Raw genomic sequence first — 22,996 nt, 5'->3', positions numbered from 1 at the left:
ACAGGTGCTGTCCCCGGACACCCGACACCGCGGCACCGCGTCGGGATTGGGATCCGCATGACCAGCGAGCGCCTTATAAATAGCGGGGCGAGGGGCGCCGGCAGCGAGAGCGGTGAGAGGAGAGCCCTGACGAGCCCATGGATTTCCAAGCCGGCATCCTGCAGGATGGCAGCCCCATGGAGAGCCTGGAGAAGCAGCTCATCTGTCCCATCTGCCTGGAGATGTTCAGCAAGCCCGTAGTGATCCTGCCCTGCCAGCACAACCTTTGCCGCAAGTGCGCCAACGACGTCTTCCAGGTGAGGCAGGGTCCCCGTGCCCATTCCGTCCCCACGCCCGGGCTGGGGGGCACTGGGATGTTTGTGGGGACACTGAGGGACCCCCTGATGTTCGTCTTCCCCTCCCAGGCCGCCAACCCGTACTGGCAGAGCCGGGGCAGTTTGATTTCGGGGGGCCGGTTCCGGTGCCCCTCGTGCCGCCACGAGGTGCTGCTGGACCGCCACGGCGTCTATGGGCTGCAGAGGAACCTGCTGGTGGAGAACATCATCGACATCTACAAGCAGGAGTGCTCCAGGTGGGCACGGGCAGCCGGGGCTGCGGGGGACAGGGGGATATGGGGACATGGGGATGTGGGGATGCCGCCCTTCCCGTGCCCCAGCTCCAGCACTGAGACCCCAAGAGATTACACCTGGGGGTCTTCCTGCTGGCTCAATGACCCCTGATTCAAATCTTTTCCTCACTCAAACCTTCTTCCCTCAGCCAAAATCTTCCTCCTGCGACCCAAAACTTCCTCCCCCAACCCAGTTCTCCCTCCTGTCCAGAGCAGTTTGTGCCTCTGGCTGTCTCAGGGGGATGGCGGGTCCCTGGGGGGGTTGGTGGCAGCTGGGCATGTCGTGCTGCCCCCCAAAAGCTCTTGCTAGAACACTCGGTGGGAGATAAGAGGTGTGGGGAACAAATCCAGGCTCTGCTCATGACAACAGGCACTGAGGCTGATAAGGGGCAGAGGGACAGTTTGGGGGGGCCCCAGTGGGTACAAGGATGGGGCTGGGGGGGGACAGAGGGGTCAGAGGCTCTCAAGACAGAGCAGTGGCCCCGGCCAAATTCCCTGAACCACTGTAAATATTGTGTGAGAGCCATGGGGACGGGAACGATGGCACGTGGCAGGTGTCCGCGGCTGCCGGGGGGTCCGGGGGGCCCAGCCCTGTCCCTGCTTCAGAGGGTTGGCTTGTGCCCATGTCCCTCCTTGCTGTCGATGGGACAACTGAGCCGCAGCCCCCGTCCGGGACCCCCCGGGGGTTTCTGGGTGCCCCCACCCCGGTCACACGACGGGTGACGATAAATCCGGGCAGCACGAGGCTAAAATTAGGCACTGGTGCAGCGCCTCTGGACCGCAGCCCCCCCCGTCCCCAGCGCCACCCACTGCCATGCCCAGCACCACGGTGGTTTAAACTGGGACATACTGGGGTTTACACAGGCACAGAGGTTGGTGGTTCCCCAAGGAGCAGTTGTGGGGTTATGCCAGGATCTGGCCTCTTTCCTGGGGACCTGATTTTGAGGTGACTGTGCAGCATCAATGGGGGTGTCACCACCCTGGGGGTGATGCCGCAGTGGGGACGCCATCGTGGCAGGGGTGTCCCTGCAGCAGGGACATCGCCCTGGTGGGGATGTCACCGTGACGGGGACGTCACCGTGGCCGTGCCACCCTCTCCAGCAGGCCACTGAAAAAGGGGGAGCACCCCATGTGCAAGGAGCACGAGGACGAGCGGATCAACATCTACTGCGTCACCTGCGAGGTCCCCACCTGCTCCATGTGCAAAGTGTTCGGCGCCCACAAGGACTGCGAGGTGGCCCCACTGCAAACCGTCTTCCAGGGACAGAAGGTGCCGTGGGGGGGACCCGGGGGGGCTGCGGGGGACACGGCTGGGCCGGGGCGATGTGCTGAGCCAGGACAGTCACAAATAACAGCGGGACTGGCTCACGGGGTATTAATAGCCCCCGGGTGACTTCGCCCAGGAGACAGACTATATTTAGAGCAGCTGTGGCTGGTGAGGGGTGTGGGGGAGCAGACCTGGGGACAAGCAATGCCCAGCCCGTCCCTGCGTTGGGATGGGAGAAGTTCTCCTCTCCAAAGGAGTTAAAATTTCTTCTACCTGTCCCTCACCAGACTGAGCTGAACAACTGCATCTCCATGCTCGTGGCGGGGAATGACCGGATCCAGACTATCATCTCCCAGCTGGAGGACTCCTGCCAGAGCACCGAGGTGAGAAAAGGGGGAAAAGGAGCCCCACAAAAACCCGAGGGTGAAAGCTTAGCCGGGGATGGCCGGGAGTGGGGTAGAGTCCATGGAGATGGGAAGCCCTTGGGATGTTGCAGGTGCTGGAGGGACACAGAGGTGGCATCCCTTGTCCCCGCAGGAGAACAGCGTGGCGGCCAAGCGGGCGCTCTGTGCTCGCTTTGACGCCCTGGCAGCGCTGCTGGAGGAGAAGAAGGCGGAGCTGCTGCAGCGCATCTCCCAGGAGCAGGCGGACAAGACCGCCTTCATCCAGAGCCTCATCTGCCAGTACAAGGAGCAGCTGGAGAAGTCGAGCCGGCTGGTGGAGACAGCCATCCAGGCAGCCGAGGAGACCGGGGGGGCTGCCTTCCTCATGGTGAGACCCCCAAACCTTCCCCCTCCCCGCTGGTGCCCCCATGGGGGTCACACTGTGTGCGGCTTCACTCATCTCCTCCTTCCCCTTCTCCCTCTCCACAGAATGCCAAGCAGCTCATCAAAACGTAAGTGCTCAGACTGGGGAAATTTCCATGATCCAAGCCCCACGGGCAGGATTTGGCGAGTGGGGGGATGCCCTGACCCCCTGCCCTGGTGCCCCACGCTCCCCCCACTCAGCGAGGGGACAGGGACACACACATCCATGCTCTCCCTGCCCAGGATCGTGGAGGCCTCCAAGGGCGGTCGCCTGGACAAGATCGAGCAGGGATATGAGAACATGGACGCCTTCTCCGTGAGCCTGGACCACCTCACTGAGGCCGTCCACGCCTTGGACTTCGACCCCGGTAATTCAGCCCCCAGTGCTCCTTTACCAACTCCCACCCACCTGGTGACACTATTTGCTGTTCCTGGTGGCCCCTGGTGACCTTTGGCCACTTGTTTGCAGCAGAGGAAGATGAGGAGTACTTTGATGGGGAGGAAGAAGAGGTGGAAGAGAACTCAGCGCCCGAGAGGACAGTGATGGGTAAGGGGCAGGGCTGAACCCACCTCCCCAGCACCCTCAAGCACCCGTGGGGGAGCTTTGGGGGCTTAGACCCTCCTTGATCACCCCATCCTCTCCCTCGGCAGCTTCACTGTAGCCACAGCAACGTTGCCGGCGCGGGAGAAACGCCCCCGGGCACAGGATGTCCGGCGACGGATTCGGAATGGGGGGGACACACGGCAGGGACCGGCAGCCTGGCGAGCCGGCGCCTGCTCCAGCACAGGACACTTTTCTATACGGGTGCAAATAGGACAATTCCGCACGTTTTGTAATTCCCTTGTTTTGTATATAATTGTCACGGATTTGAAATTTGTGTATTTTGTAAAGAAAACCGGTGCTTTGAGTGGTTGTTTCTTCCTCACCTCTCGCTCTCGGCTTTCCAGCCCCGCGGTGGGCACGGGGGTGAGACTGGGCTTGCCAGGCTGGTGCCATCACCGGTGTCCCTGCCAGCGCCGGTCCAAGAGTCCGGTCGGTCCAACTCTTAATTTCCAGCCTCATTAGCACCTCTGGCAGTGCTGGCAGCCGCTCCTGGCCGCCTGCCCGGGATGTAACAGGTCGGCACCCGGCAGGATTTGTCTCCTGGTGGGGGGATGCCCTGTCCAGAGCCCGCTCGGGATTGGGGATGTGTTACAGAGGGGCTGAGGATGCTCCAGGCTGGGCCAGCCCCCGAAATGGGGATGGTCTTGGCATCGAGCTGCTGGTTTGCTGCGGACTGAGCTCAAAAATACACCTTGGATGCAAAAATACACCATAAATGCAAAAATTACATCCTAAATGCAAAAGTACCCCGTAAACGCTTTTCTCCTGCAAAAACACAAGTCCGGCTCAGCAGGGACCAAGGGGGAAACTGAGGCAGCACCCAGAGCTGGGCCACAAGCGCAATTAGCCCCAGGGCAATTAACGCCGCTCACCCGGGGCGGGGGGCAGGAGTCCCGGCTGTGGAAGGGGGGATCGGGCTCCAGGCTTATCCATCACATGGCTGGATCTAAACTGGGGAGTCTGAGGGCTCCCCAAGGCGGGGAGGGGGGCGGTCACCGTGTGCCTTTGGAGGGGACACGGGGATGTTCCGTCCCCTCTGCCGCGGGGGCTGCAGCCATGCCCGGGTGTGCAGCTCCTGGGGACGCTATGGGGGGGTCCCAGAGCAATCCCCCCACACCAGCAGCCCCCCGAGTGGCGGGCGATGGGGCCCAGCCCGGGGCAGGCTCCGCGGGCGCTTTGCAGCCGGCTTGGCCGTCCCTCCTCCAGCCGGGATTTGCACACGAATCCCGGCTCTTCACACGAGCCGAGGCCACCGGCTGCCACCAGCGCCGGCCACACGCCGGGGTCACCAGGCCGACCTCCCGACCCGGAGGAGGATGGCAGCTGGCGACGAGAAACGGCGCCTCCTGAGCGAGGGCGCAGGCGGGTACGGGGGTGCCCGGGGGGGTGCGGATGTCGTGTCCCCTCTTTGCCGTGGGGCTCCCGAGTGGGGTCTGGCCGGGGAAGGGGCTGGGGGGAGCATTCAGGGTCCAACCCGCTCCCCAAAGCCCAGCCCCAGCCACCCCTTTGCCCGGCAGGTTCTATGTGGGGGCTGCGCAAAAGGACGGGCACAGCTCGGTGCAGGGACAGGCGCCCGCCCTGGAGCTGGGGACGCGGCGTGGCCAGCACTGCCACACGCGGGGGGCCGACGGCCACCCCGGCCAGCAGCAGCGGGCACGCAGGAAGCTCTACCTGGCCGCTGGCATCTGCCTCTTCTTCATGGTGGGGGAAGCCGTGGGTGAGTGCTGGGTGCAGGGTCCAGTGGGGTGATCGCTGTGGGGTCACTCCGAGTGGCTGCCCAGAGCCCCTCTTGTCCTGATTCCCTGCTGTGGGTGCGGCCAGAGCTCCCTGTTGGCTTTCTGTGGCTCAAAACACCCAGTGGGACCCCACTGTGGCACGGGATGAGCAGATCTGTGCCCAGCTCAGGGCAGGACCCCTGCCATGTCCCCCCAATGTCCCCCCGATGTCCTGTGTCCGCAGGCGGGTACCTGGCGCACAGTCTGGCCATCCTGACAGACGCTGCCCACCTCCTGACGGACTTTGCCAGCATCATGATCAGCCTCTTTGCACTCTGGGTGTCCTCACGCCCCCCCACCAAAACCATGAACTTCGGGTGGCACCGGGCAGGTAAGCGGTGGCACCAGCCCGGGGTGCCCTCCCCATGGGGACCAGGTGCTCTGGGGTGCCCTGAGGGACCTGGGGAGCCCTGGCAAAGTCCTGGCACCATGAGCAGGGCAAGGCAGAGGCGCCGCCAGCCCTGCGCAAGGAGCATCCCTGGGAATGAGTGCCAGGTGTCCCCACTGTCCCAGCACTGCCGGGGAGCTGGGAATGGTGCTCGGAATGGCCCGGCAGTGAGGCAGCAGTGTGGGGTGGGGTCTCTCCACAGAGATCCTGGGGGCCCTGCTCTCCGTGCTCTCCATCTGGGTGGTCACAGGGGTCCTGGTCTACCTGGGGGCCCAGCGCCTGCTCTCGGGGGACTACGACATCCAGGGTGGGGTCATGCTCATCACCTCCGCCTGCGCCGTGGCCGTCAACCTCGTGTACGTACGGCCGCGTGGCTCTCGCCCTCCCAGGGTGTCCCCTCCCTGAGCCTGGTGGCCCCTGGGGTGTCACCAGTGCCCTGCCCGCAGGATGGGGGTGGCTCTGCACCAGACGGGGCACGGGCACAGCCACGGGGCAGCCGGCGAGCAGCCCAACGCCAGCGTCCGTGCCGCCTTCGTCCACGTCGTGGGGGACCTGCTGCAGAGCGTCGGCGTCCTCATCGCCTCCTACATCATCTTCTTCAAGGTTTGGGTGGTACTGCGGGCAAAGGGGGTGCTGGGGGCAAAGGAGGTGCTGGGGAATGGGGACAGCAGCTCCAGACAGCTGTGGCCAGGCACAGGGAGAGACACAGAGGACTGTGTGCCCGCCCTACCGGTCCCAATGGGGATTTGGGGTGAGGTGATGGTGCTGGAGGGGCCTCACCCCCCCCACCCCCTCCAGCCTGAGTACAAGTACGTGGATCCCATCTGCACCTTCCTCTTCTCCGCACTGGTGCTGGGGACGACGCTGACCATCCTCCGCGACGTCCTCCTCGTCCTCATGGAGGGTAGGGACCCACCGGGGAGGGGGACTGGGCCGCGGGGTCACCCGTGGGTGCCGTGGGCCCCGTCCCTGCAGCTCCCGCGGCTCTGCCTCCGCAGGAACCCCCAAAGGGATGGATTTCAACGCGGTGCGGGAGACGCTGCTGGCGGTGCGGGGCGTGGAGGCCGTGCACAGCCTCCACATCTGGGCGCTGACGGCGGCACAGCCGCTGCTCTCAGTGCACATCGCCATCAGTGAGTGTCACAATGTTGGCTGGGGAGGGTCGGGGTTCCCCCGCACCCCGACATCCCCAAATCTTCTCCTCGCAGACGCGGCTGCCAGCGCGCAGGAGGTGCTGGAGGAGGCCAGCTCCCGGCTGCAGGGCGCCTTCCGCTTCCACACCACCACCATCCAGGTGGAGAGCTACTCCGAGGAGATGCGGGACTGCCGGGAATGCCAGCCCCCCCGCGACTGACTCCCGCCCTCGCGTCCCGGGGGGACTTTTTATGTGTGGGAAATAAAGCAGAGCACACGGGGTGCGTGGGGGGGATGTTGGGTCTGGGTGTTATCTCCGCTATCTGCAGGAGCCAAGGGCAGACCCGGGGCTGTGGCAGCCTGAGAGCGGCTGTTGGAGGCCAAGCACCTAATATTCCCTATTTCTATTCAGCTGGGAGGAAAGGCAGCTGAAACACTCCTCTTCCCTTCTCCGGGGAGCGCTGCGAGGCAAGGGGGTGCTGGGCTGCCCAGGGACTGCAGGGGACCCAGCTGGAGCGAGGGAGGGAGGTCACACACACCTCTTATCGCTGCTCTGTTTGCCCTCGGGAAGGTGAAGGACTCGCCCTCCCCGCAGGGCTGGGGGAGCCTGCCCGGGTTATTCCCAGCGTGCCGATGGCAGAAGTGTTGGAGCACCCAAAAGCTGGTGCTCCTTGTGCTCCCCCCACATCCCACAGCCACCATCCGGATCCTACCTCTCCACCCTCCTTTATTGCACTGGTAAAACCCAATAACGAGTAAAACCCCGTCAGCAGCGGCCGCCTGCTCCCGCAGGGCTCTGTGCCCCGGGAACGGGGCACCCGGAGCCGGCCCCGGCCTCACGGCTTCTCCAAGCTTGGGTATTTCTTGCGCAGGACGGAGACCTGGTCCTTGAAGAGGACGGGGTCAAGGCGCAGCTGGGAGGACACCAGGGGCATGTAACCAAACCAGTCGGCCAACTGGTTGAGGCAGTCCTGCCGCTGGGAGAAAGGCCGGCTGCCGGCCGTGCCCTTCACCTCGGCAGGAGCAGAGTGCGGGGCTGAGGGGCTCCGCTGCCCGGGCGGGGGGGTCCCCGCAGCCCCATCCCTGCACTCTGCCTGCTGGGCCACCAGCTCCTTGTGCTGCTTCCGCTGGGTCACCTTGATGGGTGGCAGCTTGGTGACAGCGGCCACCAGGACGTTCATCAGGATGTCCTCGCAGGCGGCCAGCCCGTCCACCAGCTCCCGCAGCCCCGCGGGCAGGTACTCGGTGAAGAGGCTGTGGTAGTACCTGGGGGAAGAGTGGGGTGAGGGGCAGGATGTGGCCGAGCCCCCCGGCCCCACCAGCCCCGCCCCGGCCGGGTACCGGTGGTAGAAGGCGGCAGCGGTGAGGACGATGGAGAGCTCGTTGGTCCATCTGGAGGTGTAGCCCCAACGCCCCTGCTCGGGGTCCCAGAAGTGGCTCTGCGTGGGGAAGCCCACGATACGCTCAGGGAAGCTGCGCCACACCAAGAAGGCAAAGTCCACCTGGCACAGGATGGGCACGGTGTCACCCACTGCAGTGTCACCCACCGCAGCGTCACCTGCTGCGGTGTCACCCACTGCGGCGTCACCCACTGCGGTGTCACCCACTGCGGCATCACCCGCTGCAGCGTCACCCGCTGCGGTGTCACCCTCTGCGGTGTCACCGCCCGCGGGGAGCTGCGGGAGGGGATCACCGCTGCCCCTGGAGGATGCGGGACATGGGGACAGCCTTGTGGTGACCACTGAGCACCCGAGGGATCCGGGAGCACGGCCTCACCTCGCTGGTGGAGAGGCTGGTGTCCTCGTCCAGGCTCAGCACCGCGTCCGTCTGGATGGCCTCGAAGGGGAAGAAGCGGTCGCTGAGCTATGCAGGGAGGACAGGCAGGTTGGGCTGTGCCGTGGGTGGCTGCTCCGGCTCCCTGCCCGTGCCCCAGCTCCCTGCCTGCCCCTCTCACCTGCCTCCTGCCCTGGATGATGGTCAGAGGCACCGTGGTCTGGGGCCATTTCCCGCTCGGGGGTGGTGGCTTCTCGCAGCTCCAGAGCACCACGATCTGCAAGGGGGAGGACAGGTGTGTCCGGAGGGGTTTTCTGGGTTCCCTGCTCCAGCCCAGACCATCCCAAAACCATCTCATGGCAGTGTGGACCAGGATAAACCCCCAGGTGGTCCCACCTCCACCCAGAAGGGCTGGGGACGCAGCTCTGCCTACCCAAAGGTGACACTGTCAGCCACCTCCTCTCATCCCTAAACCCACCCATCCCCTTCCCGATCCACAGGGCCCGGCCCCATTTATCCCGCAGGATCCCTGGGAGCTGCCCTGAGTGACGCGGGACTCAGCTCCTCCCACCTGGGCACAGTACTGGGATCCTGAGACGGCTTGGATGAGCCTGAGGATGGGCTGGGACAGGGACCCTGCTTGCGAGGCCGCCCGGATGAAAGCTGTGAACTTCTTGGAGGGGCTGTAGCCTGAAAAAAGAGTGGGAAAGGACAGGTGTTGTGGCACGCCCTGAGCCTGCCGTGCTCAGCCGGGGCAGGCAGGATCCTACCGTGCTGCAGGTAGTAGAAGGGAAAATCCCCGAGGTGGGTGGAGAAGTCAGGCAGGACCAGGAGGCCCCCGGGCAGCGCGTTCCAGAGGAAGCGGGAGCGGGAGCGGTGTGGAGACAGCCGGTCCTTGATGATCTGCCAGAGGCCCGAGTGATGCTCCCAGCACCCCGGCGGTGACCCTGGCAGCTGGGGAGGGGGACTCGGGGTGGGGGGCTCACCTCCAGCGTGGTGTGCACGATCTTGTCCACGGAGGAGAAGTAGGCATCCCACAGGAACTGGGTCTGCTGCTGGAAAGCCAGCACGCGCTCGGGGTGGATGCAGCGCACGGCGGAGGGGATCTGTGTGGGGTGGAGCAGCGGGGTCCTCACTCAGCTGCCCCCCAGCAGGGCTCCTTGCCTCTGCCACCTCCAACTATCCCAAGGGACGGCCCCTGCCCAAGGATGTGGTGCCACCATCCCCCTGCGGTGCTTCACCTCCTCTCCCTGGAACAGGATCGGGCTCAGGATTCCCAAGGGTTTGTGTCTGGAAGGACACTCCCCCACCTTCCCCCCGAGGTGAACAGTGCCCCAGGGCTGCAGCTGGAACGGAACCCCCATTCCAGGCTGGATCTGCCCCCAGGAGGACTGCCAGGCTCGCTGTGAGGGGTTCGCCCCCAGACTTGGCTGGGGGCTCCACTGGCATTAGGATTGGGGGTCTCGTGCCTGGTGTGGGGCAGGATCTGGATGCGGTACCTGCAGCAGGAGCCTCTCACTGCCCACGACAGCAGCTTTGCCCCAGTCGATGGCCTCGGCAAAGGGCAGCTCCCAGCCATCACTCAGCAGCACCGGGATGCAGGCGGCCTGTGGAGGGACCCCACAGGCTGGGACAGAGCCCCCAGACCCCAGTGAGGGGGTCCCCTGTCCCCCTGCCCACCCTGTACCTGCAGAGCCTCGAGGAAGCGGAAGGAGCCCAAGCGCCTGCCCCGGGGCACAATGCAGAAGGTGGAGTTGTGCAGCAGCTCCTGGTAGTCAAACCTGGGGTGGGAGATGGGGTGGGGGTCAGGCATGGCCCCCTCCCCCCTGTGAGCATCCGGGGGATGCTGCTGGCACCTGGCAGGTGTGGAGCCAGCCCAGGGCAGCGTTAGGATCGGTTTGGACTGAGTTTGGCTTTGAACATCCCTGGTTTTGTGGGAGCAGAGATGTCCTGGGTGATGAAGGGATGTACCTGGGCACCCCTTAAAGAAGGCACGACCCAGCTCCTCCCACCCTCCAGCAATGACACCCCACGCAAGGCCACCACCCGCACCCCCGAGCCCGAAACTGCAGCGACTCCTGTGCCGTGCCCAGACTTGCTGGGCAGGACCAGCCCTGCCTGCCCTGGCAGCGTTCGGGGGGGGAATCAATGGGTGCCGACAGCGCGGGCCCCCGGCCGGGCTTGCTGTCAAAAGCCCCTTCTGTGCCGTGCTGGGGAGAGGCTCGGCCGCTGCCGGGTCCCTGTGGCCGCGCCGGAAAATCCAATATTGACTTTAGGTCGGGACAGACCCTGTCTGTTCCTGCCCGCGGGGAGGGGCAGCCGGGCCTGGATGGGCTGAGGGGGACTCGCATGGTCCAGCCGGGTGGGTGGGAGGCCAAAAAGCGCCCTTGAAATGTGTTGGTCCCCAGGAGGAAGGGTGTCCCTGCGGTGGGAACGTGGTGCTGATGCCAGGCTGGGAATTGAGGATGTCACCTCCGTGGGTGCTGGAGCACTCTGGGATGTGGGAAATCAGCCCCGATGCCAAGGCACAGAGTTTTACAATAAAGTCCGCCTCTGGATGAACCTCCCCAATGTCTCCAAAGGATGCTAAAACCCTTGACTCGTTAACACCCAAACTCCTGGCCGGGCAACGGGAGGGGTGACAGTGCCCAGACCCCTCTCATGAAACCACAGCAGCGACAGCCACATCCCCGCGGCCAGACCCTGCTGCCACCGTTCCTCGGGGACCCCGAACCCTGCCGGGGCTGGCTGGGCAGCGGGACGCGTCCCGGGGGCAGCTTCCCCTCGCCTCAGCCGCGGAGCCGCGGGGAGGCTGGCGCCGGCCGGGCTGCGGGGCCGAAGCCTCCCGATGGAAATACTTCGCTCCTGACGCGCTGCGGTTTCCGGGCAATCGCCGTCAGGGCTTCCTTGTTTTGTCAGGAGCCGGGACGGGCGCCCGCCGCGCTCCCTTCGCCCGGCCCCTCCGCGGCTCCGGGCAGGCACGGTGCCACCGGCACCGGCGGCTCCACGGAGCCTCTCCCAGCCCGCTCTGGCTGCTCCGGACGCGGGGCAGCACGGCCGCTCCGCAGCGCTGCCACAAGCCGCCCTTTATCCCAGCACAGAACCGGATTGTTTGGGGCAGCCCCTCGGGCATGAGGAGGGTGATGGAACCCCCTGCAAGGCCTTGCTCTGCTCCCCGAGCTGCCGCCACCGCGACAGCACCAACACACCGGGTGAACGGGGCTGTTGGGGTATCACTTTGTCCCCTCCCCTCTGGCCTGTCCCCTGTCCCAGTCTGGGAACATCTCCCGGGGCAGGAGGGCATCGATCCCTGCGGGAGGTTGGGCAGAGCTGGCTCTGATGGAGATGATGGTGGTTTTTTGCCCGGTGTCCTACAGGGATGAGCAGGGTGGCTCAGGGTCACACAGGAGCACGCTGCCCTGTGCCACGTGTTCCCCATCGATCCGCTGCCCAAAGCCGTCCTGGGAGAGGTGTAAATCTCCCTGTATTTGCAAACAGCATTAGGAGATTACCTGGGTGGGCGGGTGGGGGGAATTCTCATCCCGATGCCCCTTGGCACAGGGTGGGGCTGACGCTGGGCCCCCTGTCCTGCCAACCCCATTGTCCTGCGATGCCCCATCTCAAAAAGACTTTGCTGCAAGTGCTGACCCTGCTGGGCTGGTGGCACCCTCCAGACAGGGCCATGTGGTGTCTGACCCATCCCAAAGCCCTGGCTAATCCCAGTGCCAGCACCCCAGTTCCACTTTTACCTCCCAGCACCTCCTAAGACGCTTTGAGGATGATGCCTAACGTGGCCTCTCCCCATCTGCTCTCCAGCCAGGTGTCCTGGGGATGTCCCCAGGCAGTGGGATGGGGACCTGCTCGTTGTCTGTGGGATGGGGTCTGTGTTTACCAGCCCTGGACTGGGCAACTGGTGATGGGATGGGGAGGTGAGGAGCTGGTGTGTGTCCCTGCAGCATGGAACCCCCAAACTCACAGAACTTTGTCCCTCCAATTTTTCCACCAGTGTGTCCATCACACGCTGCTGCCACCGTGCCCATTTGTGATGGGGGACACAAGGGGACCCCCACCCACCACCACCAATTAAGCTCGGGGCTGCCCACACTGGGACGCCCACAGACCCGCCACTTTTGTGGGATTTTCAGTGGAGCCAGTCAGGGGGGGATGTTTCGGGCTCATCTCCAAGAGAAACGTTTATGTTGGGGGAGAGCGGGAGGGGGGAGAAGAAAAGCGTCATTCATCAGCATTCGGAAAAAGGGAAATCGTATTAGAGGCAGTGGCAGCGATTGCAGATAAGAGCCGCTCTCGCCAGATTACTCCAACTTTAATACAGAGCAGGAAAACCCTGAGCAGTCAGCGCCTCGCTCCCCACTGTGCAATGAAACCCTCATCCATTTCAGGAGAGCCCAAAACTTCCCTCTCTGGAGGTCCAGCCACCACAGACAGTCACGGCTTCGCCCCGCAGACAGGCAGGAACATTTGTGGGCTGTCCCGCCGCCCCAGACCGTCCTTTCACGCCCCATCTCTGACTCACCTTTCATAGTCGATGTTATCCTTGTCACAGCGCGTGTCCTTGTGCTTCTCCCAGTCCTTGCCGTGCTTGCAGGTGGTGAGGGAGATGATGTCCTTCCCGTTGTGGATGTGGTGCAGCGCGTTGCGGGTGCCGGAGCCGATGCCGGTCAGGTACCGCTTCCCCTTGAACACCAACAGGTATTTCTTTTTGGGGGGCACCGAGTCCTGGTGCAACCACCCCCTGTCCCCGCCACGCTGCGGGTGGTCCTTGGAGAAGAGAGGGATGGAGACGTCGAAGCCGGGCCGGAAGCTCTCGGTGTCAAAGCTGGCTTTGGCCAGGATGGCCTGGCCGATGTCGAAGCCCAGGTCGCCGGCGTAGTCGGGCCAGGTGCCCGAGTAGAGGTTGAAGATGAGGTGGTTCCGGCCGCCATTCCAGAGCGGGAAGCTGCGGATTTTCTCATCCACGTTCTGGACGTACTGGCCCGAGAGGTGGTCGCGGTCCAGCGTGTCGATGCTGAGGATGAACAGACAGGCTTCCTCGGGGTTCGCCGTGTGGTAGCGGGAGCGCTCGATGGAGCTGAGGATTTTGCCGTAGGTCTCCGAGACGGGCTGGCCCCGCTCCTGGGGGTAGGTGAACACTTTGAAGCCGTGCTTCTCGCACCTGGAGAAGTCGAAGCAGGTTTCCATCCGGCATCTGCTGCTCCTGTAGACGCTCAGCCACGCTGCCCGCCGCTCCCAGGGGGACAGCAGGGAAGGGTCCCCATCCCTTGGCAGCTCCTCGGCGTCTGCAAAGCTTTTGAGGAGGGACCGATCTGTCCAGCGGGGCCAGTTCCTCCGGGCTTCGGCTTTCTTCCCGGAAAAGAAAGAGAAACGGCGCAGCTGGTCCCCTCCAAAGAGGAAAAGCAGGAGCCAAGAGGCAAGGAAAGTCAGGAAAATGTATTTCTTCCTGGTCTGCATAGGTTCACACACAGCCCCAGCTCCTCATCAGGCTCAGATGGGTGCCAGAGTCTGGTCGAGAGGCCGATGTCCCAAGCCCCAAGAGGGTGGTGGGAAGACTCCTGGCCCCCAGGTACTGTCCTGTGCCCTTGCAGTCTGTGACAAACCCCACTTGCTGCCTGCTCTGCCCAGGGCTGTGCTGGTTTTTCGGGACCGTCCTGGTGTCCGGCTGCAGAGCAGAGCCCAGTGCCCCGGTGTCCCAGCCACTCACTTCTCCGGGCCCCCGAGCCGCGACAATGACATTTCCATCGCTTGGCCCAGCTTCAAATCCCTGGAGAAAGGGAGAGGTCGCGTCGTCACCGTCCTGTCGCCACCAAACGTGTCACCACAAGTGGCTCCACACATCCCTGCGGCGGGATCCCCCTCTCCAGGCCCCTTGGGAATAAAACCCTGGGAATAAACCCTCCCGCAGCCACCGGAGCCCCCCCTCTCTCCAACCTGCTCCTCCCCTGCCCGGTCCCCCCGTTACCTTCGGGGACTCGCGGCCCCGGGTGGGTGTCGGGCCGCCGTGTCCCGGAGTCTCGATCGCCGGCTGCCCGCGGCTCCGGGCTGCATCCCCGGCCGGGGAAGGCGGCGGAGCCGCCGCCGAGCCGCCCCGCCGGGCTCCCGGTGCGCGGCCGGGCGGAGGAGCCGCTGCGGGAGGCTCCGCGCAGCCCCGCTCCGGGGCTGGGGCGCTGGGCGTGAGCGTCCCCCTCGTCACCTTGTCCGTCTGTCCGTGCGCTGGGCTCTGTTCCCGTGTCCTCCCGACTGCCTGTCCAAGACCCCAGCTGCCCGTCCTTGTCCTCCTGTCCCTCCCTGGGACTGGCTGTCCCCTGTCCGTCTGTCTGCGCCCTCCGAGGCTAGCTAGCTGCCCGCTGTCCGCCGTCCCCCACGGAGCTGGCTGTCCCCTGTCCGTCTGTCCCGCCCCGGGCTGACTGTCCGCTGTCCGTCTGTCCCCCCGGGACTGTCTGTCTCCTGTCCCCTCCCAGAGCTGGCTGTCCCTCGTCCGTCCGTCTGTCCCGCCCAGGGCTGGATGTCCCCTGTCCCCTCCCGGGGCTGCCTGTCCCCTGTCGCCTCCCGGGGCTGGCCGTGCCCTGTCCGCCTGTCAGTCCCCGCGGGGCTGGCTGTCCCGCTGTCTCCCTGTCCCCTCTGTCCGGCCGGTCCCGGTGGTCCCGCGTCCCCCCCGCGCTCCACGTGCCCCCCCCCCGCCCGCCCGCATCTGTTACGCGGCGCCCTGGCCCCGCCCCGCTCGGCCCCGCCCCGCCCTCCCATTGGCCCCGCGCTCACGGGAGTGGGCGTGTCCTGCGGAGCCCCGCCCCGCGGCGCGCGCCCATTGGCCGCGCCCACGTGGGACTGAGGGGGGGGGGGGGGGGGATCCCCGCGCGCGCCGGGGTGTCCCGGGGAGGGGGCCGGGGCTGCGCGGGGCCCGACCCGCGCCCGTGTCCCCGTGTCCCCCTGTCCCCGTGATCCCGTGTCCCCCTGTCCCCCGTGATCCCCTGTTTCCGTGTCCCCCGTGTCCCCCTGTCCCCCTTTCCCCGTGATCCCGTGTCCCCGTGTCCCCCTGTCCCCCTTTCCCCGTGTCCCCGTGTCCCCCTGTCCCCCGTGATCCCGTGTCCCCCGTGTCCCCCTGTCCCCGTGATCCCGTGTCCCCCGTGTCCCCCTGTCCCCCGTGATCCCCTGTTTCCGTGTCCCCGTGTCTCCCTCTCCCCGTGTCCCCCGTGTCCCCCTGTCCCCCGTGATCCCCTGTCCCCGTGATCCCCTGTGCCCGTGTACCCCTGTCCCCCGTGATCCTCTCTCCCCGTGTCCCCGTGTCCCCCTGTCCCCCGTGATCCCCTGTCCCCGTGTCCCCCTGTCCCCGTATCTCCCTGTCCCCCGTGTCCCCCTGTCCCCCGTGATCCCTTGTCCCAGTGATCCCCTGTGCCTGTGTACCCCTGTCCCCCCTGTCCCCCTGTCCCCGTGTCCCCCTGTCCCCCGTGATCCTCTCTCCCCGTGTCCCCGTGTCCTCCTGTCTCCCTGTCCCCCGTGATCCCCTGTCCCGTGTCCCCCTGTCTCCTGTGTCCCCGTGTCCTCCTGTCCCTCTGTCCCCCGTGATCCCCAGGTCTCAGCCCCCAGCCCCTCTGTGCCCCGGGGGACCCCCAAAGGTACAGGGCAGTTACAGGGCGGGGATGGGGTCATGGGGCAGCCATGGGGAGCAGGGATACAAACACGGCTGGGGCCACCTCCACCAGTGACACCGCTGGGTTCCAGCGGTCCCCAGGCTCCAAGGACACCTCTGGTCTCAGGTGACCCCCAGGCAGGGTTAGGAGGGACGAGCCCTTCTGCATCCTGACAAAGCCAACGCCAGCTCCCAACACGGCCATGCCCATGGCCTGGGGACTGTGGGGTTCACCCTGTCAGGGGGCAAAGATGGCCCGGCCTGACCCCCCAAATCAGAGCGAGATCTCTTGGTGGGGTGACAGGAACAGGAGCCAAGCGGGAATGCGGGCCGAGTTAACCCCTTTAAAGACGGTCCCTGTAAACACTGTGTGAGCCCAGTGTGGGTGACAGCCACAGAACCAGGACCCCCGGGCTTCACCAATGAACCCCCCAGTCCCGCTGGGCTCAGTTTGAGGCAACAGCAGGATGGCCCTGAGCATCCGACTTGTCGCCCACCACCTCCATCCAGGAGCCTCTCCCAGGGCGGCTTTGCTGCGGTGATTTGGGCTTGCTGGGGGGGGCTGACCCCATTCCGGCGAGCCGGGCGTGGGCTGGGCCGGGCAGCAGGGACAGCTCGGGGCTCGTCTCTCCCACCCCGTCCCGGCATCCGCGGCCACGGCAGCCGCCCTCCGCCCTGCCTCCACGGCCGGGCAAGCCGGGACCCGACGGAGCGCTGGATCCCGGCCATGGGTGTGACAGCCCCGCCAGCCCCAGCCTGCGGCTGGATCGATCGCTGAGGGGCTGTGCTGGGGTCCCCTCTCCCTGCCCCAGCCCCAGGGACCCAGGGGACACAGACAGTGACAATGCCAGGACTCTCTCCAGCACCCAGCCTGTGCCTCAGTTTCCCCAGGCACTCCCGGGAGTCTGGAGTGGGGCTGCGTGTGTGGGAGCTTGGTAGAGACGGTTTTCACCAAACCTTTGGATATTTATTTGCCAGCCTGGCTGGCTTGGCCCCGCAGGGAATTAATCCCTGGCCGCAGAGGGGATTACTGAGGGCCTGGGGCCGCTTTAGCTCCAGAAAGCGGATTAAGCGAAGGACAGAGAACGCGAGGATGGGCAGTGAGAGCCCCAGAGCACCCCTGGCCTCTGGAGGGGACAAGGGGACCGTCCCGGGGGCAGGAACCCGGCTGGGTGCAGACAGGGACAGGGCAGCCCTGGGGCTGGGGTGCAGCTCCCCACAGCCCCTACGGAGGGGCCACGGCCGCGATGGGGGGACTGGGGTTGTGCCCTGAACTGGGGGCACTGGGAGCTGTGGTTTTGTGCTGGTGGCACTGGGAGCTGTGGTTTTGCACTGGGGCCACTGGGAGCTGTGGTTTTGTGCTGGTGGAACTGGAGCCGTGTCCTGTCCTGGTGTCAGTGGCAGCTGTGATTTCGTGCTGGTGACACTGGCAGCTGTGTTCCTGTTCCGTGTCCGGCTACCGGGAGCTGTAGTCCACGAGCACGGGAGGCACTGGGAGCGATAGGGCAGAGTACACTGGGGCGTACTGGGAGCTGTGAGCCGGTGTGCTGGTGTGTGCGGAGGGGGTCTGGGAAGGGGGGACTGGGGGCTACTGGGTGCTGGGGAGGTTGTTGCTGGGAGCTGGGAGGGCACAGAGGGAAACTTGGAGCTGGGAGAGCCCTGGAAGCTTGAGAGGAGCACCGGGAGCTGCAGGGGGAGCTCGGAGTGGGGGCACCGGGAGCTCTTGGGGAGCACTGGCAGCTGCGGGGGTGAGGGCACTGGGAGCTGGGGTGGAACTGGGAGGCACTGGGGGCTGCGGGGAACAGTGGGAACTGGCAGGAGCACTGGGAACCGGGGGTCACTGGGAACTGGCGCACTACGGGGAGCTGCGATGGTGACTGGGAGCGCTGGGGGGAGCACTGGGAGCTGCAGGGACGGCTCTGGGAGACGGGCACTGGGAGCGCTGGGATCTGTAGTCCACCTGAGCGTACTGGGAGGTGTAGTCCGGGCTCCCAGCGCATACTGGGAGCCGTGGTCCCGGGCCAGGGCCATGCTGGGAGTTGTGGTTCTGCAGCCCCGGGCGCTGCTGGAAGCTGTAGTTCTGCGCTGGGGGGGGATGCAGGGTCCCGTCCCCCGTGGGCTCGGGGGCTCCCGTGGGTGCCAGCCCCGCACTGACCCCTCTGCAGTGTCCGGCCTCCCCAGCCCCTGTCCCCGAGGGGTCACAGGACCCTCAGCAGGGCGGCCGTGGGGCAGCCCCACCATCCCACGCCCGGGAGAGGAACGGGGGGGGTCTCATCCCTGAGCAGCCCCGAGGGGCTGTGCCCGTGGGAATTAGAGCACAGGGGTGGAACTGGGAGTCGCTGGGGTTGCTGGGGACTGCCCGGGGTCTGGGCAATGGGAGAGGGGTGGGGAAGGAGGAGGGAGCGAGTCGGGGTCCCTGGGGTGGGATGGACACTGACCATGGACACTGACCCCGTGTCTCTGCCCAGGCCCGGCAGCATGGGGGGGATGCTGGCGCTGCCCGCGGGGCAGGGACCCCACCAGGTGGGCTGCGCGGATGTCATGGTGGGCCACACGCGGCAGGTACGGAGCTGGGGACGGGGATCGGGATGGGGACAGGGACAGGCTTCCATGCAGAGCAGGGTGGCCGCAGCCAGCTGGTTTCGGACACGGCCACCCCCCTCCGTGGTGTCCCCACTGTGTCCCCCTTCCCTGTCTCCCTCAGGGGCTCTTCCTTCGCCTCTTCTACCCCTGCCTGCCCCGGGCAGGGGCCACGGAGCCGCTCTGGATCCCGCGCTCCGAGTACTGTGGGGGTCTGGCTGATGTCACCCTCGGCCGCCGCTGGTGCTCGGCCCTGTTCAGCATCGCCATCGGTGAGGGGGGCAGCCCCACCCTGGGGGCTCCCCGTTCCTTAGGGACCCCTCCCTGGGTGGGGATTCCTTAGGGACCCCTCCCTGGTGGGGTTCAAGCCCACCCCCTGTGCCCGGGTGGATGCTGCAGGCAGAGCTGGAGCTGAGCAGGGACCTGTTCCAGCAGCGGCAGCAGCACCCAGGGCCCGTGTGCCCCCCTTTCCTGGGGGTTTCTCCTCCCCGCAGGCTCCTGCAAAGTCCCGGTGAGCTGGAAGGGGCCTTTCAAGCCCTGCAGCAGAGGGTACCCCCTGATCATCTTCTCCCACGGCCTGGGAGCCCTTCGGTAACGGGGCTGGGACAGGGATGTGAGGGGCCCTCTGTGGCCCCACTCAGACCTACCCTGACCCCTCTGCTCCCATCTCCCTTCCAGGACCTTGTACTCCTCAGTCTGCACAGAGTTGGCATCCTGGGGCTTCGTGGTGGCAGCGCTGGAGCACAGGTGGGGTGCCCAGGTCCCCACCAAATTTGTGCTGGGGCTGGTGGGACATCGTGCCCTGGGGAGGAGCTGCCGGTGTCCCTCCTGCCCCCACAGGGACCATTCTGCTGCCACCACCTATTTCTGCACGGCAGAGGCTGGGACAGAGGAGTGGATCCCCTTCCAAAGGGTGCCCCAAGGGCAGAAGGAGTTTTATTTCCGAAACAAGCAGGTACCAGGGCGGGGGGTTCAGGGTGGGCAGAGGGGAGGTCTGAAATCCCTCCTGCAAACAGAGCTGGCCCTGCATCCCTGGGGATGCTCTTCCCAATCCTGTATTGCCACGATGCTGGGGCTGAGCTTTCTCCTTGGAGATGAGAAAAATCTGCTCAGCCTGTTTCTCTCTGCCTCCTGGGGTCCGTCTGTCCGGCTCCAGCTGACCCTGGCAGGAGCCAGGCTGGGCTTTGCCACGTCCCTGGACAATGTCCCCCACACCCTGGGGAGAACAGGACTCTGAGCCCAGCCCAACTCTGCACCGGCTGCTGGGTTTGTTCCCACTTGGACTTTTGTCTCTCTGGGATTATCCCAGACAGCTGCTTGCTGGGGAGCAGGAAGGCTTCCTGCTGAGCCAAGTTCCCCCCCTCTGTTTGTTTCTGCCTCATTTAAAAGGACAACAGCAAGTGAAGATTAGTCGTGGAAAAGCTCTCTAGGAACGGAGGTGCTTTTGGCAGCCTTAAATCACCTCCCAGCCTGTTATTTTTGTGTGTGCTCTGCCTCATGGCACATTGCACAGAAAAGGGAAACAGTTTTCTTGAACCCACGAGCAGAAATGGTGAGGGAGAAAGAGAAGTAAGTGGTAAATAGAAGGAATCTCCAGGTCAATCTCCATTCTGGCATTTTCTGTTACAGGGAGCAGGAGAGAGGTTTGCATTGGAGTTTTTTGTCACTTGTCACCTTAAATGTGCACAGACACCAGCACTGGTGTCCTTGGAGCAGCAGAGGACGTGGCCTCAAAGTGGCTCCAAGCCAGGGCATCCTCTCCCTGAATCATTTGGGGTTTCAGGACGCTCCTGGGTGGATCCCCTGGGCTGGGTTTCAGGGGGACACCCAGGTTTGCTCCTGGGATAGGGGGTCTGGGGTCCCCGTGGGGGTTTGGAGCAGGGGGTGGCTTGGTTGGGGGTGGCTGGTGAGGATCCTGGGCTTTCCCTCCTCCGCTCCTTCCCCAGAGCAGAGGCTTTTGCTCATCTCCAGCCGTCTGCTACCAGATTAACTGAATTAAAAGCAAACATCAAAAAGAAAACATCCCAATAGATGCGCTGTATCCCTGTGGGAGCCGCAGCGCTGCCGCCTCGCGCCTGCTTTGGCTCTGGTGCAATTCAGAGAGAGCCCCTTCGGAGGGAAGCACTGGAGGAACGAGCCTGGCTGGGCACTGGGGGGAAGATCCGACCCCAGGTTTGTGGGATGGAGGAGCTGGGTGTCCCAGGGAAGGGCTGACTGTTCCAGGTTCACCAGCGAGCGCAGGAATGCGTGCGGGCGCTGCGGCTCTTCCAGGGCATCGCCGGCGGCAGATCCGTCCCCAACATCCTTCACCAGGACTGGGATCTCTCCGTGCTGAAGGTATCCAGGTCTGGCTGGGGGGGCTCTGGGTGCCCCGTGGTGGCAGGGTCAGTCCTGGCCGCCTGAGACTTTTCCTCCTGGGACAAGAAGGGTCCGTGCAGAGCCCCAGCCTTCCACCCCTCGGCTTCTTGGAGCCTCTCCTCCCTTGGAAGCCAGGTCCCATCACACCAGCAGTGGGACGTGGCATTTTCCCCCCTTGCAGGGAGGCTTTGCTGATCTTCCCTTGGCTTCTTCCCTAATTAGTGACCTCCAGCAGTGAGGTTTGGGCTCAGACTCCTCAGCCCTCTCCCTTTTGCAGGACAGCCTTGATCTGACCAAAGTGGCCGTCATGGGCCATTCCTTCGGGGGGGTGACAGCAGTGCTGGCCTTGGTGAAGGAGCCCAGCTTCAGGTAAGCCATGGCAGGGATGAGGAGCCGCAGAGTCTCTGGGGACACGGGGCTCATCCCGGTGGTGGGTGCCTGTCCTGCTCCAGGTGTGCCGTGGCTCTGGATGCCTGGATGTTCCCTCTGGAGAACGTGCTGTACCCGGAGGTGCCCAAGCCCGTGCTCTTCATCAACACCGAGAAGTTCCAGACTCCGGAGAGCGTTGCCAAAATGAAGAGGTTGAGCTCCAGAAACAGCCAGACGAGGATTGTGACCGTGCTGTGAGTCAGGGGAGGGAGCACCCAAGGGCTGTGTCCCAGCAGGAGAACCTCTGGGTTCTGATCACATCCCACTGATGCACATCCCTCCCCTGTCCAGGGGAACTGTGCACGAGGACCAGAGTGACTTTGCCTTCATCACTGGGAAGCTCTACAGCCGCATCTTCGGCAGCAGGGGGACCCTGGACCCCCACAAGGCTCTGGCCATCACCAGCCGGGCGGCTCTGGCCTTCCTGCAGAGGCACCTCAGTACGGCCCAGGGTGGGGGAGCAGGGTGGGGGCTCGGGGGGGCACGAGAGCTCCCTGGTTTGGGGGGGCTGTGGGGTGGCCGCTGCCCCCCAGAGCTTGGGGCTGGTGCTTCCCAGAGCACAGGGGTCCAGTGGCTGCCCCTTGGTGTACCTGGTGAGGCTGTGGTCACCTGGAGGGGAGGCTGTGGTAACCCTGACACCGTCTGTGCCCCGTGCAGAGCTGGAGGAGGAGTTTGGTCAGTGGGACGAGCTCCTGGAAGGTGTCGGGGACTCGGTGGTTCCGGACGTGCCCTTCTGCCGCTCGAAGTTGTGACTGCTCCGAGGGCGCTGCTGGGGGCTGGGACTGGGAAAGTGACTCCTTCTTGCCCGGAATGGAGGAGCCACAAAGGGCAGGAGGACCCCTGAGGAGAGCAGGACCTGGGGACAGTGCTCACGGGACGTCTGGTGACCGAGGTGCTCGGGGAATGTGCCAGGAGAGCCCTCCCTGCTCCTGTGCCTGCACTGGTGGGGGCTGTGGGGCTGAGGGAATAAAATCCCCAGGGATAAAGACTGAGTTGGCTGTCGCAGAGTAATGAAACCACAGAGGGGGTTGGGTTGGAAGGGCTTTAAAGGCCATCTACACCTTCGCTGTGGGTTGGGGGTGGTTCAGCCACTGCTAAAAGTGATGCAGCGCCAGGGCTCCAAGCACAAGGGTAAGGAAAATCCTGTAATTGTCCTGGAAATCCGTGCAGATGGCTGACTCCACGCCTAAACTCTGCAGGGGGAAAGAAGGAGGATGGCTTTCAGCAGGCTGACTGGAAGGAGGAGTCTCTGAGCACCCCAGCAGCGCAGGGATGTGGGATGGAGACTGGGATCGGCCTCGGGGGTGGAAGGGAAGCAGCCCAGCCTGGCTGTGCAGCACGAACAGCGACGCTGCTGCAAACAGGGACGTGCTGGCAGTGGGAATAAAGCTCTGGAAGCACCTACGGCACATCCCCGGGTCACACCAGAGCTGTCAGAGCAAGGGGCGCTTTCTGGGGCGGGTCCGATCCTCAGCCGTGCCCAGGAAGGGCTGGAGCCGGGGGAGCTGCGGGGATTTACCCCAGCAGAGCCCTGCCCGGGGTCCTGGCTGGCTCTGGGGTGGGAGAGGCAGCGGGATGCTGGACACGCCGCCCCGGCAGCTGCCGGGAGCGGCCCGGTCCTGCCACACCATCT

The 22,996-nt window shown here is 65.0% G+C and overlaps 4 protein-coding genes across 7 annotated transcripts; 3 read left to right on the top strand and 1 right to left on the bottom strand.

The window, feature by feature from the left end:
• Window positions 1-93: 93 nt before the first annotated feature.
• On the top strand, window positions 94-3,588 carry TRIM63 (tripartite motif containing 63). 3 transcript variants are annotated; one of them, XM_032132566.1, is made up of 9 exons: window positions 94-296; window positions 405-571; window positions 1,712-1,877; window positions 2,162-2,257; window positions 2,412-2,645; window positions 2,747-2,769; window positions 2,924-3,048; window positions 3,150-3,227; window positions 3,332-3,588. In XM_032132566.1, exons 1-9 carry the CDS (start codon window positions 138-140, stop codon window positions 3,340-3,342), a joined length of 1,059 nt encoding a protein of 352 aa, XP_031988457.1. In that variant the 5' UTR covers window positions 94-137; the 3' UTR covers window positions 3,343-3,588. The 3 variants fall into 3 exon arrangements, with proteins under 3 accessions (XP_031988457.1, XP_031988458.1, XP_031988456.1); XM_032132567.1 differs by having other exon boundaries at window positions 1,709-1,877; window positions 3,153-3,227; XM_032132565.1 differs by having other exon boundaries at window positions 1,709-1,877.
• A 931-nt stretch (window positions 3,589-4,519) lies between these two features.
• Window positions 4,520-6,856, top strand: SLC30A2 (solute carrier family 30 member 2). The gene is made up of 8 exons (XM_032132568.1): window positions 4,520-4,650; window positions 4,802-5,001; window positions 5,244-5,390; window positions 5,650-5,803; window positions 5,894-6,050; window positions 6,246-6,351; window positions 6,446-6,580; window positions 6,656-6,856. The coding sequence occupies exons 1-8, from the start codon at window positions 4,601-4,603 to the stop codon at window positions 6,799-6,801; spliced, it is 1,095 nt and encodes a 364-aa protein (XP_031988459.1). The 5' UTR covers window positions 4,520-4,600; the 3' UTR covers window positions 6,802-6,856.
• Window positions 6,857-7,288: 432 nt separating this feature from the next.
• EXTL1 (exostosin like glycosyltransferase 1) lies at window positions 7,289-15,002 on the bottom strand. 2 transcript variants are annotated; one of them, XM_032132563.1, is made up of 11 exons: window positions 14,332-15,002; window positions 12,889-14,133; window positions 10,042-10,135; window positions 9,854-9,961; window positions 9,341-9,460; window positions 9,125-9,128; window positions 8,926-9,044; window positions 8,536-8,631; window positions 8,358-8,444; window positions 7,923-8,083; window positions 7,289-7,847 (listed from the first exon to the last, which is right to left on the bottom strand). In XM_032132563.1, exons 2-11 carry the CDS (start codon window positions 13,821-13,823, stop codon window positions 7,418-7,420), a joined length of 2,154 nt encoding a protein of 717 aa, XP_031988454.1. In that variant the 5' UTR covers window positions 13,824-14,133; window positions 14,332-15,002; the 3' UTR covers window positions 7,289-7,417. The 2 variants fall into 2 exon arrangements, with proteins under 2 accessions (XP_031988454.1, XP_031988453.1); XM_032132562.1 differs by having other exon boundaries at window positions 9,125-9,257; window positions 14,332-15,001.
• A 2,350-nt stretch (window positions 15,003-17,352) lies between these two features.
• PAFAH2 (platelet activating factor acetylhydrolase 2) lies at window positions 17,353-22,355 on the top strand. The gene is made up of 11 exons (XM_032132694.1): window positions 17,353-17,546; window positions 18,465-18,558; window positions 18,701-18,848; window positions 19,071-19,167; window positions 19,255-19,323; window positions 19,417-19,531; window positions 20,800-20,913; window positions 21,212-21,303; window positions 21,387-21,557; window positions 21,655-21,803; window positions 22,021-22,355. Exons 2-11 carry the CDS (start codon window positions 18,475-18,477, stop codon window positions 22,113-22,115), a joined length of 1,134 nt encoding a protein of 377 aa, XP_031988585.1. The 5' UTR covers window positions 17,353-17,546; window positions 18,465-18,474; the 3' UTR covers window positions 22,116-22,355.
• Window positions 22,356-22,996: the final 641 nt, after the last annotated feature.

The sequence above is a fragment of the Corvus moneduloides genome, chromosome 23 (genome assembly GCF_009650955.1).
Source record: "Corvus moneduloides isolate bCorMon1 chromosome 23, bCorMon1.pri, whole genome shotgun sequence".
NCBI classification, from domain to species: domain Eukaryota; kingdom Metazoa; phylum Chordata; class Aves; order Passeriformes; family Corvidae; genus Corvus; species Corvus moneduloides.
This window is presented reverse-complemented; position numbering and strand designations above follow the sequence as displayed.

Coding starts and splice junctions, on each gene's coding strand:
- TRIM63 (XM_032132565.1), top strand. CDS start 138: ATGGATTTCCAAGCCGGCATCCTGCAGGATGGCAGCCCCATGGAGAGC. Junction 297..404: donor GCGCCAACGACGTCTTCCAG/GTGAGGCAGGGT, acceptor TTCCCCTCCCAG/GCCGCCAACCCGTACTGGCA. Junction 572..1,708: donor TACAAGCAGGAGTGCTCCAG/GTGGGCACGGGC, acceptor CACCCTCTCCAG/CAGGCCACTGAAAAAGGGGG.
- SLC30A2 (XM_032132568.1), top strand. CDS start 4,601: ATGGCAGCTGGCGACGAGAAACGGCGCCTCCTGAGCGAGGGCGCAGGC. Junction 6,051..6,245: donor CCTACATCATCTTCTTCAAG/GTTTGGGTGGTA, acceptor CACCCCCTCCAG/CCTGAGTACAAGTACGTGGA. Junction 6,581..6,655: donor CTCAGTGCACATCGCCATCA/GTGAGTGTCACA, acceptor TTCTCCTCGCAG/ACGCGGCTGCCAGCGCGCAG.
- EXTL1 (XM_032132562.1), bottom strand. CDS start 13,823: ATGCAGACCAGGAAGAAATACATTTTCCTGACTTTCCTTGCCTCTTGG. Junction 9,045..9,124: donor CTTCTACTACCTGCAGCACG/GTAGGATCCTGC, acceptor CTCTTTTTTCAG/GCTACAGCCCCTCCAAGAAG. Junction 8,084..8,357: donor CCAGCCTCTCCACCAGCGAG/GTGAGGCCGTGC, acceptor ATCCTGTGCCAG/GTGGACTTTGCCTTCTTGGT.
- PAFAH2 (XM_032132694.1), top strand. CDS start 18,475: ATGGGGGGGATGCTGGCGCTGCCCGCGGGGCAGGGACCCCACCAGGTG. Junction 18,559..18,700: donor TGGTGGGCCACACGCGGCAG/GTACGGAGCTGG, acceptor TGTCTCCCTCAG/GGGCTCTTCCTTCGCCTCTT. Junction 19,168..19,254: donor CACGGCCTGGGAGCCCTTCG/GTAACGGGGCTG, acceptor TCTCCCTTCCAG/GACCTTGTACTCCTCAGTCT.